Source organism: Somniosus microcephalus, chromosome 11 (assembly GCF_052327205.1).
Source record: "Somniosus microcephalus isolate GS21.2 chromosome 11, FLI_Smic_1.0, whole genome shotgun sequence".
NCBI classification, from domain to species: domain Eukaryota; kingdom Metazoa; phylum Chordata; class Chondrichthyes; order Squaliformes; family Somniosidae; genus Somniosus; species Somniosus microcephalus.
The window spans coordinates 169,755,654-169,772,483 of NC_140997.1; the positions used below are offsets into that span (position 1 = coordinate 169,755,654).

At 46.5% G+C, this 16,830-nt stretch overlaps 1 protein-coding gene across 5 annotated transcripts in view; it reads left to right on the plus strand.

The window, feature by feature from the left end:
- Positions 1 to 16,830, plus strand: part of LOC147110976 (contactin-4-like) — a 2,035,446-nt gene that overhangs the window by 1,829,661 nt on the left and 188,955 nt on the right. For all 5 annotated transcript variants that reach the window (XM_086001418.1, XM_086001414.1, XM_086001417.1 and 2 more), the window contains one exon: positions 12,826 to 12,994. In XM_086001418.1, coding sequence (XP_085857544.1) covers positions 12,826 to 12,994 — 169 coding nt within the window. The remainder of the gene's footprint in view (positions 1 to 12,825; positions 12,995 to 16,830) is intronic.

The window sequence follows — 16,830 nt, forward strand, 5'->3', positions numbered from 1 at the left end:
TGAAAAACAACTGTTCACCACTACTCTCTGTTTCCTGTCACTTAGCCAGTTTCGTATCCACTGCCAATTTTATTCCATGGCTTCAACATTTCTGGCAAGCTTATTATGTGGCACTTTATCAAACTCCTTTTGGAAGTACATGTATGCCACGTCAGTCACATTGCCCTCATCAACCCTCTCTGTTACCTCATCAAAAAACTTGATCAAGTTAGTTAAACACAATTTGCCTTTAACAAATCTGTGCTGGCTTTCCTTAATTAATCCACACTTGTCCAAGTTGTTAGATCCGTGGTTCAATGGATAAAGAATTACACGGATGCTGTATATAAACAAACAACAGGTCTTTACTGGAGGAGGGTCATCTCTAGACTGGAGTACAGAGGCATGCGCACAGCTTATATACCGGTGTGGTTACTGCCGGTACTACAGTATACAGGAGCTGTAAAAAGTAGTTCTGACTTAAAGCACATACACTACAATTCCTCCCTTTTTAGATTAATAATACCCCCTTAATATTCAAATAACAATTACATTTTTACATGTACATTCAATAACAAAAGTCCATTTATAGATTCAGTCTTTGGGGCGGCTTCCTAACCCTTTCGGGATAGCGCCTTTCCGGAGGTTCTTGTTCTTGGTGCAGAGGCGATTCTGACCCCTTTTCATCGGGTAGTTCATCGGGTTCCACTGCTACTGGGTCTGAAGTAGATGCTACCGGTATGTCGGGTTCATCCCCAGGTACTCGAGACATGGGGTTGACGCCTTCCTGTGACGCTAAGATCTGATCGACGTGGCGTCTCACAATGTTCTCCCCGACATCCACTGTGTACATTAATGGCCCCTGCCTTGTACATATCGTTCCGGGTTGCCACTTCTCTGTTCGATAGCCACGGGCCAAGACTGGTTGCCCTACATTGAAGCTCCTTGTCGGCTTCTCGTTGATGTGCTGGAATTGTTTGTCCTCAACATTTCTTCGCACGTTTGGTCTGAGTAAGTCCAGACGAGATCTCAACCTTCGGTTAAAGAACATCATGGCCGGGGTCTGGTTGGTAACGGCATGTGTCGCGTTTCGGTAGGCTAATAAGAAATTGTCCATCTTATGCTGTAGTGGAATTTCCTCGTCGCACATGGCCTTTATCGCCTTCTTAAAGGTTTGTATGAACCTCTCAGCCAATCCATTGGTGGCTGGATGATACGGGGCGGATGTGTAATGCCTTACCCCATTCCTTTTCATGAATTTTTGGAACTCGTCGGACACAAACTGTGGTCCATTATCAGAGCAGATCTGCTCTGGCAAACCGTTTCTGGCAAATATGGTCCGTAGGACTGCAATTGTTTTCTCTGTAGTGGTTGAAGACATCTTTATCACCTCAGGCCACTTTGAATGAGCATCCACTGCTATTAAGAACATTGAGTCCATGAATGGACCAGCGAAATCAATGTGCACCCGTTGCCATGGAGAGGAGGGCCACTCCCATGGGTGTAGAGGGGCATGTGGTGGTGCATTTTGGACCTTCTGGCATCCTAAGCAGCTCTTAGTTAGGTCTTCGATTTGTTGATCGATTCCCGGCCACCACACATAAGCCCTAGCAAGGCTTTTCATTTTCACTCCCCCCAGATGACCTTCATGTAGCTCCTTTAGCACTCTCTCCCTTAACTTGGGTGGAATCACCAATCTGGATCCACACATCACTGTCCCCTGGCATACTGACAGCTGTTCTCTTCTGGATGAGAATGCTGGCAACAGTGAGTTGCCATGTGTTGGCCATCCCCTCACCGTCAATTCATATACCCGTGACAGCGTCGGATCATTGCGGGTCTCCTTCTCTATATCCGCGTTTGTTACTGGCAATCGTTCAATTACCGATGAATAAAATATCTCGATAGGGTCCACTGCTGGTGCTTCCTCCACCGTAGGCAGTGGCAGGCGCAATAGGCCATCAGCGTTCCCATGCTGTTTCGTGCCTTTATATTCTATTTCATATTGATTCGCCCCTAGAAACAGGGACCATCTTTGTAACCACTGTGCAGTCATTACTGGCACGCCCTTCTTAGGATTAAAGATGGAAGCAAGTGGTTGGTGGTCAGTCAGCAAGGTGAACTTCTGCCCATGCAGATAATGGTTGAATTTTTTTACTCCCCACACTAGGCTGAGGGCCTCCCTGTCAATCTGGGCGTAGTTGCGCTCAGCTGAGGTTAGTGACCGAGACGCAAACGCCACTGGCCTCTCCAACCCGCCTGGGAATTTGTGCGACAGCACCGCTCCAATGCCGTAGGGTGATGCATCACATGTCAAACGAATTGGTAGTGCTGGGTTGAAATGGGCCAACACCTCTTTTGATGTGATCAATTCTTTACACTTCTGGAAAGCTCGTCTACGTTCGTCATCCCACTTCTATGGTACCCCTGTTTGCAGTAGGGTGTTCAGCGGGTGTAGTACCGTAGACAAATTTGGTAAGTACTTGTGGTAATAGTTTACCAGCCCGAGGAACGACCTCAGTTGTGATACATTTTCCGGTGCTGGAGCCTTGACTACTGCCTCAATCTTGTCTGGGGACTTATGTAACCCCTCTTCATCGATGACGTGGCCGCAATACGAGATCTGTTTCTGGAAAAACTCGCACTTGTGGCGATTAGCTCGTAGCCCATATTCCTTTAATCTGGCGAGCACCTTCTCCAAGTTAGCGAGGTGATCACTGTCATTTTCGCCCGTGACCAAGATGTCGTCCAAATAACACTGGGTCCCTGGAATCCCTTGCAGGACCTGATCCATCGCCCTTTGCCAGATAGCCGGAGCCGAGGCTACTCCAAACACCAGCCGGTTGTATTGATAGAGACCTTTATGGGTGTTGATCGTAAGGTAATGTTTCGAAGCTTCTTCTACCTCCATTTGCAAGTACGCCTGGGCTAGATCAATTTTGGTGAAGCGTTTACCACCAGATAGCGAGGCGAAAATATCCTCAATTCGTGGAAGCGGATATTGCACCGTGTGAAGGACTGGGTTCATTGTCACCTTAAAATCCCCACAGATACGGATCTTTTCTTTGGGGTAGACTTTTTGCCCCGTATACATCTTCAAGACAATCTCTGTAGCTTTCAAGGGTATGTGTGAAAATAGCCGCTTGTAGTCTCTTTGATTTATGACTGTTAGAGCTGACCCTGTGTCCAATTCCATTTCCACTTGGACTCCGTCTATCTTGAGTGTAACCCAGATAGTCTGGTGATCCTCTATTTCGGTTACATTATGTAGTTTCAGACAACCCAGCTCCTTGCTTCCAGAGTCTGTGTCACTTTTCTGTTCGTCTGAACCACTGTCCATCACCTGGTGTACCTTTTTGTACTTCTCCTGTGGAGATTTCTTACTGTTGGTTTTCTTCCCAGACCTGCAGACTCTTGCTATGTGTCCTGCTTTCCCACACTGTCTGCACACTTGGTCCTTCAACCAAGAATCTTTCTGGTCATGTGTTGTTCTGCCGCAGCGATAGCACTTCCCTGTTCCATAGGTCATTTCGTTGGTGCCGTATTCTTGCGGTCTCCGTTGTATCTCTGCAGCGCCCCTTGCGGCTGCTTCATGTGATACTGCCATATTGAAAGCTTTGTCCAGCGTAAGGTCCTTTTCTGATAGAAGCCATTTCTGGGTTCCTTCACTTTGTAGCCCACACACAAACTTGTCCCTTAACGTGTCTGCTAGTCCCGCTCCAAACTGGCAGTATTTCGATAGCTTGCGCAGTTCCGTTAGGTACTCAGCATTGCTTTCGTTTTTGTGTTGGTTCCTTTTATGGAACTTAAATCATTCTGCTATCAGCAGCGGTGTGGGGCTTAAGTGGTCCTGTAGGATTTCTACTATGCTTCCAAAATCCTTGTTTACCGGCTTCTCTGGGGTTATTAGATTTCGCAGTAACCCATAAGTTTTTGCACCCATGGAATTTAACAGAACCAGTGCTTTATTAGCATCTGGCACTTCATTCGCCCTGCAGTACACCTCAATACGTTCCACATATATCGCCCAATCTCCGATTTCATTGTCGAACGTAGAGATACTGCCACTCTTCGGCATCCTTGGTTGTGCGTTAACTATCACCAATGGCGCCTCCCGCGCTTCCCCTTCTTCTCCGCTGGCACAAAATGGCGTCTCCCGCCCTTTCCTTCCTTCCCGCGCTCACCCGTCTTCTCCGCTGCGGCTTTGCAAAATGGCGTCTCCCGCGCTCTTTCTTCTTCTCCGTGGCTCAATGGCGCCTCCCGCGCTCTCCCTGCTTCTCCGCGGCTCAATGGCGCCTCCCGTGCTCTCCCTGCTTCTCCGCGGCTCAATGGCGTCTCCCCTTGCTTCGCCCCGCGGACCCTGATCAGCCCGTGATCCCTGGCTGTGCTCTGCGCGTTCTTCTCTTGATATTTGTCGACGCCACTCAGTCTAGAACCCGGCTGTTTCTTACCCTCTCTCTCTCCGGTTTGCAGAATTTGTCCTCGCCGCCGCCCGGTGATCAATCCCCGGCTGCGCCCTGCTCTCTTCACCCTCTTTCTTACCCCGTCGACGCTGCCCGGCTCTCTCTCTCTGCCGTCGGTCGGCTCCAGCCGCCGCTGCTCGGGAAGGGTCTGCTCTGGACCTGTCGTCGGTCTCTTACTGCTCGTTGTGGCTGGGGAACCAAGCCCGGCTCTCCACAGCCTCCTCAGCGAAGTTGGATCTCTGCCTGACTGCTGGGTGGTTGCTCGCGGTCGACGCCCGTGTTCCTGGACTCGACTATTTTTTTTTTGTTTTTTTTGTTTAATGTAGCAGGTAGATTCGCATCAACACTCGTCGCCACTGTTAGATCCGTGGTTCAGTTGATAAAGAATTACATTGATGCTGTATATAAACAAACAACAGGTCTTTACTGGAGGTGGGTCATCTCTAGACTGGAGTACAGAGGCATGTGCACAGCTTATATACCGGTGTGGTTACTGCCGGTACTACAGTATACAGGAGCTGTAAAAAGTAGTTCTGACTTAAAGCACATACACTACACAAGTGACTGCTAATTTTTCCCTGATTATCATTTCCAATAGCTTCCCCACCACCAAGGTTAAACTGACTGGCCTGTATTTGCTGGGTTTATCCTTACACCCTTTTTTGAACAAGGATGTAACATTTGCAATTCTCCAGTCCTCTGGCACCACCCCCGTATCTAAGGAGGATTGGAAGATTATGGCCAGTACCTCTGCGATTTCCTCCTCAACTTCCCTCAGCATCATAGGATGCATCCTATCAGGTCCTAGTGACTTATCAACTTTAAGTTCAGACAGCCTTTCTAGTACCTCCTCTTTATCAATTTTTATCTCATCCATTATCTCCACTACCTCCTCTTTCATAGATACATAGATACATAGAAGATAGGAGCAGGAGTAGGCCATTCGGCCCTTCGTGCCTGCTCCGCCATTCGATGAGATCATGGCTGATCCTTTAATTCAGTATCCCGTCCCCGCCTTCTCTCCGTAACCCTTAACCCCTTTTGCCCGTAGAAATATATCTAATTCCCTCTTAAATATATTTAATGAGCTGGCGTACACTGCCCTCTGTGGCAATGAGTTCCACAGGTTCACCACTCTCTGAGTGAAGAAATTCCCCCTCATCTCTGTCCTAAATGGTTTAGCCCTTATCCTTAAATTATGTCCTCTAGTTCTGTTCTCACCCGCCAAGGGAAACATTCCTTCTGCATCCAGTCTGTCTAGACCTGTCAGAATTTTATACACTTCTATGAGGTCCCCTCTCAATCTTCTAAACTCCAGTGTGTACATCCCTAAACTACATAGTCTCTCCTCATAGGTCATTCCCGCCATTCCTGGTATCAGCCTGGTGAATCGCCGCTGCACCCCCTCCATGGCAAGAACATCCTTCCTCAGATGAGGCGACCAAAACTGTACACAGTACTCGAGGTGTGGTCTCACCAGTGCCCTGTACAGCTGCAGCAAGGTATCCCTGTTCCTGTATTCTAACCCTTTTGCTATGAAGGCCAGCATACCGTTTGCCTTCTTGACCGCCTGTTGCACCTGCATGCTCGCCTTCAGTGACTGGTGTACAAGAACACCCAGGTCTCTCTGTACTTCCCCCTCTCCCAATCTATTGCCATTTAAATAATAATTTGCCCTCCCGTTCCTGCACCCAAGGTGGATAACTTCGCACTTGTCCACATTATAGTGCATCTGCCATTTATCCGCCCAATCGCCCAGTCTGTCCAAATCGCTCTGGAGCTTCCTGGTCTCTTCCTCTGAGCCCACCCCCCCTCCTAGTTTAGTGTCGTCTGCAAATTTGGAAATGCTGCATCCGACTCCCTGATCCAGGTCATTAATGTAAATTGTGAACAGCTGGGGGCCCAGGACAGATCCCTGTGGTACCCCACTTGTTACTGCCTGCCATTCAGAAAATGAGCCGTTTATTCCAACTCTCTGTTTTCTATCTGACAGCCAGTTCCCTATCCACGCCAAAACTTTCCCCTTTATCCCATGAGCCTCAATTTTCCATGCTAATCTTTTATGTGGGACCTTATCGAAGGCCTTTTGGAAGTCCAGGTACACCACATCTACTGGCTCTCCCCCATCTATTCTACCAGTTACTCCCTCAAAAAATTCCAATAGATTAGTCAAGCACGATTTACCCTTTGTAAATCCATGTTGACTCTGTCCTATCCTGTCCCCATTTGCTAAGTGCTCCGCTATTTCATCCTTAATGATGGACTCCAGCATTTTGCCCACAACTGATGTAAGGCTTACAGGTCTGTAATTACCTGCTTTTTCCCTACCCCCCTTTTTGAATAGTGGGGTAACGTTAGCTACCCTCCAATCCATCGGCACTGTTCCCGAGTCTAATGAATTCTGAAAAATCATCCTTAGTGCATCCGCTATCTCTAGGGCCACCTCCTTCAGTACCCTAGGATGCATGTTATCAGGCCCTGGGGATTTGTCCACCTTCAATCCCTTTAGCTTCCTTAACACCATATCCTTAGAGATATTGATTTGCGTCAGTTCCTCCTTTGCCAATGTCCCTATTTTTCCCGATATCCCAGGGAGGTTTTTTGTGTCTTCCTTCGTAAAGACTGACCCAAAGTATGCATTTAGTTGATCTGCCATTTCCTTATTTCCCATTATATATTCCCCCGTATCTGACTGCAATGGACCAACTTTGGTTTTCACCAGTCTTTTCCTTTTGATATATTTATAAAAGCTTTTGGAGTTAGTTTTTATATTTTCCGCCAGCTTGTTTTCGTAAGCTATTTTGCCCCTCTTGATCATGCCCTTTGCCCTCCTTTGCTCTATCTTAAACTGTTCCCAATCTTCCGCTCTGGCGCTTTTTTTGGCTATTTTATACGCCCTATCTTTGGATTTTATGCTGTCTCTAATTTCCCCTGTTATCCACGGTTGAGTCACCTTTTTAGATTTCCTTTTATGCCAGATTGGTATAAACAATTTTTGCAATTTTGTCATTCTATCTTTAAATGTTTGCCATTGTTTATCTACCTCCAGTCCTCCCAGGAACGTTGTCCAATCAGACCTACTCAGTTCCCGTCTCATGGCATCATAATTCCCCTTGTTTAAATTCAGGACCTTAGTCTCCGAGTCAATTTCTTCGCTCTCCATTTCGAGTGAGAAATCGATCATGTTATGATCGCTCTGACCCAAGGGTCCCCGTACAACAAGATTACTGATTAGTCCCTTCTCATTGCACAGTACCCAGTCCAATATAGCCTGTTCCCGAGTTGGTTCCTCGACATATTGATCCAGATAACCATCCCTTAAACACTCAAGGAATTCCTCCTCCTCATTATTTTTACTGATTAGGCTAGTCCAATCTATATGTAAGTTAAAGTCACCTATGATGACAGCTGTGCTCTTATTGCACGCTTCTCTAATTTCCCTCGTGATGCCCTCCCTAACCTCTATTTTACTATTTGGAGGCCTATATACCACTCCTATTACTGTTTTTCGCCCCTCGCTATTTCTTAGCTCCACCCATATAGATTCTGTATTAACTGAGTTAATATCCTTCTTTTCAATTGCATTTATCCCCTCTTTTACTAGCAATGCTACCCCTCCTCCCTTTCTTTTTTGTCGATCCTTCCTAAATACTGAATACCCCTGTATGTTAAGCTCCCAGCCCTGCTCACCCTGCAACCATGTTTCCGTAATCCCAATTAGATCATAATTATTAACCTCTATTTCCACAGCTAATTCATCTACCTTGTTCCTGATGCTTCTCGCATTAAGGTATAAAACCCTCAGGCTTTTTTTATGCTCACATTTTTTATGAATTAGTTTGGCCCTTTGTTTTTTGTTCCTCACCCTTTTACCATTTATTTCTGTCTGCCTTTCACTTTCATTATGACTTTGGCAGTATATTCTTCCTTGATGAAGACAGATGCAAAGTACTCATTTAGTACCTCAGCCATGCCTTCTGCCTCCATGTGTAGATCTCTTTTTTGGTCCCTAATTGGCCCCACCCCTTCTCTTACTACCTCTTTACAATTTATATGCCTAAAGAAGACTTTTGAATTCACTTTTATGTTAGCTGCCAATCTATTCTCATATTCTCTTTGCCCCTCTTATTTTCTTTTTCACTTCCCCTCTAAACTTGCTATATTCAGCCTGATTCTCACTTGTATTCTCAACCTGACATCTGTCATACGTGCTCTTTTTCTGCTTCATCTTATTCCCTATCTCTTTTGTCATCCAGGGAGCCCTGGCTTTAGTTGCCCTACCTTTCCCTTTTGTGGGAATGTACCTTGACTGTACCTGAACCATCTCCTCTTTAAAGGCAGACCATTTTTCCATTACAGTTTTGCCTGCCAATCTTTGGTTCCAATTTACCCGGGTCAGATCCGTTCTCAACCCACTGAAATTTGCTTTCCTCCAATTAAGTATTTTTACTCCAGATTGTTCCCTGTTCATTTCCATAGCTAATCGAAACCTTATGATACTATGATCACTGTTCCCTAAATGTTCTCCTACTGACACTTGCTCCACTTGACCCACCTCATTCCCCAGAACCAGATCCAGCAATGCCTCCTTCCTCATTGGGCCAGAAATGTACAGATCAAGAAAGTTCTCCTGAACACACTTCAGAAATTTCTCTCCCTCTCTGCCCTTTACTCTATTACTAGCCCAGTCTTTATTAGGATAATTGAAGTCCCCCATTATCACTACTCTGTAGTTCTTGCACCTCTATATAATTTCCCTGCAAATTTGCTCCTCTATATCTTTCCCACTAGTTGGTGGCCTATAGAATACATCTAGTAATGTCATGGCGCCTCTCTTATTTCTTAACTCGAACCAAATAGATTCTGTCCTTGACCCCTCCAGGGCATCCTCTCTCTCCAGTGCTGTAACATTCTCCTTAACCAATACTGCCACCCCACCTCCTTTCTTTCCTTCACATTCTTTCCCGAACACCTTATATCCAGGAATAGTTAAAACCCAATCCTGCCTTGTTTTGAGCCAGGTCTCCGTTATCACCATGACATCATATTCCTATGTGACTATTTGCACCTGCAGCTCACCAACCTTATTTTACCACGCTTCGTGCGTTTACACACATGCACTGTAAACCTATCTTAGACTTTCTTGTATTCTCTCTTAGTCTGACCCCACCTAATACCTTACTATTTCTTACTCTAGTGCTATCTGTCTCTTCCAATCTTTTGTGCACTTTGTTTCTCCTTTCTAATGTTACATCCTAGTGCCCATCCCACTGCCAAATTTGTTTAAACACTCCCCAAAAGCACTAGCAAACCCCCCCTGCGAGGACATTGGTTCCGGCTCTGTTGAGGTACAACCCGTCCGGCCTATACAGGTCCCATCTCCCCCAGAACCGGCCCCAGGAATCTGAAGCTCTCCGTCCTGCACCATCATCCAGCCAAACATTCATCTGCTGTATCCTCCTATTTCCATAATCAATCGCGTGTGGCACCGGGAGTAATCCAGAGATTACTACCTTTGAGGTCCTGCTTTTTAATCTCTTTCCTAGCTCCCTAGAACCTGCCTGTAGGACCTCATCCCTCTTTCTACCTATGTCGTTGGTACCAATATGGACCACGACCTCTGGCTGTTCACCCTCCCCCCTCAGAATGTTCTGCAGCCGCTCAGTAACATCTTTGACCCTGGCACCAGGGAAGCAACATACCATACTGGAGTCACATCTGCGGCTGCAGAAACGCCTGTCTGTTCCCCATACTATCGAGTCCCCTACCACTATTGCTTTCCCACTCTTCCTCCTCCCACCCCTCACTGTACAGCTGAGCCACCTGTGGTGCCGTGGACTTGGCTCTGGCCGTACTCCCCAGAGGAACCATCACCCTCACCAGTGAATACCGGTTGGAGAGCGAGATGCACTTAGGGGCCTCCTGCACTACCTGCCTGGTCCTCCTTGTCCGTCTGGCGGTCACCCATTTCCTCTCTGCCTGCACACCCTTACGCTGCAGGGTGACCACCTCCTGAAACATGCTATCCACATAGCGCTCAGCCTCGCGGATGCACCACAGTGATGCCAGCTGCTGCTCAAGCTCCAAAACCCGGAGCTTGAGCTCCTCCAGCCGACACTTCCTGCACAGGTGGCTGTCCAGGACACGGGAAGCATCTTGGAGTGCCCACATGGCACAAGATGTGCATTCCATGGGACTGCGGTGCCCTTCCATGCCTCTACGTAATAGATTATTAACTAACTTAACAGAAATAAACTCAAGACTTAAAAAAAGAACAATCACCAGCTACTCACCAATTTGTTTTTTTCTCTTCAGCGCCTTCCCTTGTGCTGACGTCATTTACCTCACTCCCTGACGCTCGTATTCCCTCTGGGCTGGCGGGCTTACCTTTATCGCCGGCCGCTCCTCTCACTCTCTCCTCCTTCCCCCCGCTGCTCCGAATTCCCACTTTCTCCAAATTCCCAATTTAGCACTCTGTCTAAAAGCACTCCATTTAGGATCACACTGTGCATCAGCAGATACTGTTTACTTTTATATACTTGGAGCCACGCAAGAAATGAAACTTCACTATATTTTGCACACAGTATAACCTCAAGCATTCACAGATCAGGTACAGCAATGTAAAGTTCTGTGTAATTGACATTAAAGATCTACTATCTCATGAAAAAGCATTTGGTAAATATTGAATGTTCACCTTGATGTAAACTTCAGAACAGAGCATCATTGTGACCAAAAATACCTGGCCCCTTCTGATGTTTCTCCTTCCAAAAAATCACCATTAAGGAGCAGTTGTTCTCCATTGCCGAGCTCCTCCTAATTTTGTATCTTTGCTAATTGTGAATCTAACTAAGAGAGGCCAAAAAACCAAAAGAGTACGGGAAAATGTGACACTGGTGCAGTTAAGGGTTACTCTTTTGAGGTTGGGGCTAAGGCACATTACAGGACAAAGGAAAGGAAGCTGCAGCATGCACTTAACTGTGCTGTACTTGACCTGAGAGCATCATGACGCTGATACTGGCTATCTGAAATGGAGTGCCTTCTCTTCACCGTCACAAATATCTCTGATCTTGATGAGCAGAACAAAATTACAAAAGGTCTTTAAAAATTGTCACGCTGTTACCGTGGGAGGTTGTTTTCTTGAGGTTAAAGTGCATGGCTAGAGTGAACTTTACCCAGAAGCTAATTCATACAATACCTGGGGGTGCTCCAGGCTGACACCGAGTGCAAAATTTGGTAAAATGTTTCATTCCTCAGCATGAACATCCTTCATCTGAACGTAATGAACACAAAATTCACCAAAACATTACAAAAAAATGTGCACACATTTGAAATGTGACATCCCCTAGGTTGAGGAGAGCATACACTGATGACGGTTCAGCTCCTTCATCAGTGCTGGGCTCTGCGACCTTCTAATCACTGTCTGAATAATACAAAATCTCATCAGAAATTTAAAAATAACAATCAGAAGGATATTAGTTATTATTTTTAATGGTAAGATTTTTAAGAGGAGCGCTATTCATAATTCTCCCTCTTCAAGGAAATCTTCTTGCCATGCGGTTTTAGATTACCACGTCTCAATAGGCTTTTAATTTTTATATCTCAGTTCATTCATTTGGAGCCCACTGCCTCATTCTAGTTTCGGAGTGTTGGGGTGAATTTCCGCGAGAGTTCTCCCAAGCATCCGCCGTAACCTCGGTGAAGGGCCGCGGTAACCCTGAAATAAAACAGCAGCGACATTGTTTCTGCGACTAACCAGGAGAGGTCTTTTACTCGACCGGAGTGCAGCCAACTTCAGAGGCATGATTTCCTTGCCACCTGGCTGTAATCCTGAGCATAAAATTGGGTCCTGTACAGAGCTGATGACAGTGTGCACACACACAAAATCTCCAATTGGATTCAGGCCACCTGTTCCTTGAAAGTAAATGAGCAGATTTAATCCCACGCCCTGGTTTGTACCTCGGATCTCCATATTGGTGGTGCTCAGTATTGAAGAAAAATAAAAAAGGGAGAATGTTGCAGTTGCTCTCCCCAGACAGGAACAAAAAAACCTGGTAATATCAAAGGTGCAAAGAAGCCCAGAAGCTACACAACAAAGGATTAAATGCAGAAATAATGGACAGTGCAGTATGACAACTCACTGTAATTCAACTGACGATGCTGGCCTACAAACTTAAAAGATGCCTAACCCAGTGAGAACGTATGATTGAAATATCCAGTGAAACTTTATGGCTCCATATGTAATATTATCCATCTTGGTGCAGGAGAAACAGAAAAGCTCAGTGATGCATACATGTCAGTCATTGTCAGTGTTTCCTGTTCAGCTGCCTGCTGGTTTTATGGTTTAGTTTTATGAATAACTCTTGTGTGCTCTGTACCTTTACAGGTTTTATACAGAAATAACAGACAGAGCAGTACAAAGGTGATAGAAACCAATAACACGTCTGTGGAGCTTCTACTCCCCGATGATGCTGACTATATCATTGAAGTGAAGACATTCAGCGATGGTGGTGACGGAATCAGCAGTGCTCAAATCAGAATCCCAAGAATGTCGTGTAAGTTTTTTAATCTAATACTGAAACAAATTATTTGGTTCAATAGAGAACAGATCATATTCTATTCAATTATGCTGTTACTTCTGGTGCAAGTTGATCTGTGTTGCAGTGGTGTTCAATTTGTAACAATTATGTTATTTAAGGAGGTTAGTTTGGGACTGGTTATAACTGCCACTTGAATTCACGCCAAACCGAAGGGGTGAAAAATGCTGCCACTCTCTGATTGAAGTAAGTTTGGGCTGTCTGAACCCAGTTTGTAATGTGACACCTATTGATCTTAGATTACAAGCCTTGATCAGAGAAATCATGATTGGTGTTAAAAATGGAGGTGTCACATTTGTTCAGTGGAAGGAGTACAGTATTCCGATGTTACAACTGAGGCACATTGGCCTTAAAATCACACCATGGTATATGAATGTACAAATGCTGAACTTATTAATGTTTATTTTAAATGGGTTAAGGCCTCTGTTAAAATAGCAGATGAAAAATGTTCTTCGGAATACATGAAAAAGTCATGATCTCATATTCCACTGCATATTTTTAAGGAAAGTTTGACACGGTAAAAAGGGAGCTTTGCCATGCATGTAGCTTCCGACCTGGGAGCACTGGATACTGACTCTTAGATACAAACTGGGGGAAAAAGTTATTTTTCCCAACACTGAGATTCTGCACCTTGATGAGCAGAACATTTTCCTCTAACTATAAAAAAAAAAGATACGAAAGAAGTAAGCTTCACCAACATAAGCAAATGTGTGATTGCAAGTAGTGTCTCTTAGTAGTATTGAAAAGCCCAACCAATCCATGTTAATGTTTAACCTCCTCATGAGTAGTCGTCCTAAACCAATGTGCCCAATCTGTTCCTTTATCCCATCGACCTCCGTCCTCCCCCTCCTCCCTCCTCCCCCTGCTCCCCTCACTCCTCCCCCTCCTCCCCTCCCTCTCCCCCTCCCTCCTCCCCCTCTTCCCCCTGCTCCCCTTCCCCTCGCTCCCCTTCCCCTCCCCCCCTCTTCCCCCTGCTCCCCTTCCCCTCCCCCCCCTCCCTCTCCCCCTCCCTCTCCCCCACCTCCCTCCCCATCTCTCCCCCTCCTCTCCCTCCTCTCCCCCTCCTCCCCCTCCTCCTCCCCCTCCTCCCCTCCCCTCCCTCCTCCCCCTGCTCCCCTCACTCCTCCCCCTCCTCCCCTCCTCCCTCCTCCCCCTCTTCCCCCTGCTCCCCTTCCCCTCCCCCCTCTCCCCCCTCCCTCTCCCCCTCCCTCTCCCCCCTCCTCCACCTCCCTCCCCATCTCTCCCCCTCCTCATCCCCTCCTCTCCCCCTCCCTCTCCCCCTCCCTCTCCCCCTCCCTCTCCCCCTCCTCCTCACCCTCCTCTCCCCCCTCCTCGCCCTCCTCTCCACCCTCCTCGCCCTCCTCTCCCCCCTCCTCCCCCTCCTCTCCCCCCTCCCTCACCTCTCCCCCTCCCCCTCCCCCCCTCTCCCCCTCCTCTCCCCCTCCTCCCTCCCCTCCCCTCCCCTCCCCACCCCCTCTACCCCTCCCCCTCCCCCCTCCTCCCCCTCCCCCCTCCCCCTCCTCCCTCGCCTCCCTCTCCCCACTCCCCCTCCCCTCTACTCTCCCTCCCCGTCCTCTCCCCGCCCCTCTCCCCCCACACCCCCCCTCCTCCCCCCTCCCCACACCCCTCCCCCTCCCACACCCCCCCTCCCCCTCCCCCCCACACCCCCCCTCCCCACACCCCCCCTCCCCACCCCCCCCCCTCCCCACACCCCCCCTCCCCACACCCCCCTCCCCACCCCCCCCCTCCCACACACCCAATTCACAATTCAAATCGCTTTATTGCATGATAAGTTACATCTTATGTTGCCAAAGCATCAAAATACATTTATGGTTGAGCACATAAACGCAGTTCTGTTCATACAGTGTATAAACAGGTATATCCCTGAGTGTATAAATATACATTCGCATTGTTTATATATATTAATTTCTTAGTTTACTGGTTGTCCCTCTGTTCATGGCAAGCTGTAACATAGTGTGCCGCCAGTGTTACACAGCTTCTCTCCTCTCCCAGTAGGAATGGGAGTTTTTGGTTGTCATTCAGATTTCTGAATTCAGGGCATATTTGTGAGAATTTTTGGTAGAAATTCTCCTGATGTCCTGATATTTTCCACAGGTTGTGAGGAAGTGCATCTCTGTCTCCACTACTCCTGACTGCAGTGAGAGCATATCCTGTCTTCTCTTGGCAGCCTGGTCTGCCTTTTTCGATCGCTAGGCTATGTTCGCTAAGTCTGTACCTTGTCAAGGTTCTTCTCAGTTTGTTATCCTTTACCATGGTCAGGTAATCAGCTATGTTGTATTGTCTGTTAGGGCCAAGTAGCAATTGAGTTTGCTTTGGTTTTTGTTGTTTCTGCCCAATATGTCAGATATTTTTCCTTTTGCTAGCGACGATTGTGTTGGGTCGAATTCTTTGTGTTACCCTGTCACTGTCCTGGGGCTGGTTATTGTTAGTAGTTACTTCACTGAGTCCAGGACTAGTTGACTGAGGGTATTCTTCTTTATGGTCAGCTCTTGGCATTTCAGGGCGTCGTAGTGATAGCATTGGGATTGCTCATTTGTAGGTGATTCCAAATTTGGTGGCTCTTTTTTGGATAGTGATTATTAATGGATATTGGCCTAGTTCCGCCCTGCATGCATTGTTTACTGTTTTCCTTTGAGTCGGAGGGTACTTTTACAGAATTCTGCATGTAGGATCTCAATGGGTGTTTGTCCCATTTTGCAAATTCTTGTTGAGTTAGCGGTCCCCATACTTCACTGCCATAGAGTGCAATTGGTTCAATTACTGATTTGAAAATTTTGAGCCAAATGCTAATTGGGATTTCTATTTGGATTGATTTTTTGATGGCATAGAAAGCCTTCTTGCTTTCTCTTTCAGTTCATTCACAGCCAGTTTGAAGTTTCCTGTAGAACTGATTTTAAGCCCAAGTATGTGTAGTTAGTGGTTTGTTCAATTTGGTTGTTCCTACTGTGAAATTTATTTTGGGTCCCTGATGTTTGGATCTTTGCTGGAACACAAGGACTTTGGTTTTTGGGGATTTATTGTCAGGGCCCAAGTCTGGCAGTACGACTCCAGCAGGTCCAGGTTCTGCTGTAGCCCCTCTTTAGTTGGTGACAGCAGAACCAGGTCGTCTGCATAGAGGAGGAATTTAACCTTGGATCATATAGGGTGAGGCCGGGTGCTGTAGATTGTTCAAGTAGTTTTGCCAATTCATTTATGTAAATATTAAAGTGTCGGTGAGATTGGCGAGCCCTGCGTCACCCCCCGCCCCTGTGGGAAGTATTTTGTTTGTTTGTCTCCAATTTTAACTACACATTTGTTGTTTGTATACATTGATTTAATTACATATGTTTTCCCTCCTACCCCGCTTTCGATAAGTTTCAGGAATAAACCGTCATGCCAGATGGAGTCGAGAGCCTTCTGGAAATCTACAAAGCATGCGTAGATTTTGCTTTTGTTATGGTGAACGTGTTTGTCAATTAGGGTCTGTAGGGTGAAGATATGATCGGATGTTCTATAGTTTGGCAGGAATCCAATTTGGCTTTTACTCAAGACATTGTGCTCCTCAAGGAAGTTTATAAGTCTTTTGTTTATGATGCTACAGAATACCTTCCCCAGGTTACTGTTTACACAGATGCCTCGATAGTTGTTTGGGTCGATTTTGTCCCCACTTTTGTATATGGGCGTTATGAGTTCTTTGTTCCAGATATCAGGGAAATAACCGACACTCAGAACCAAGTTGAAGAGTTTTAGGATAGCCAGTTTCATTTTGTTGTCTGTGTATTTAATCATCTCGT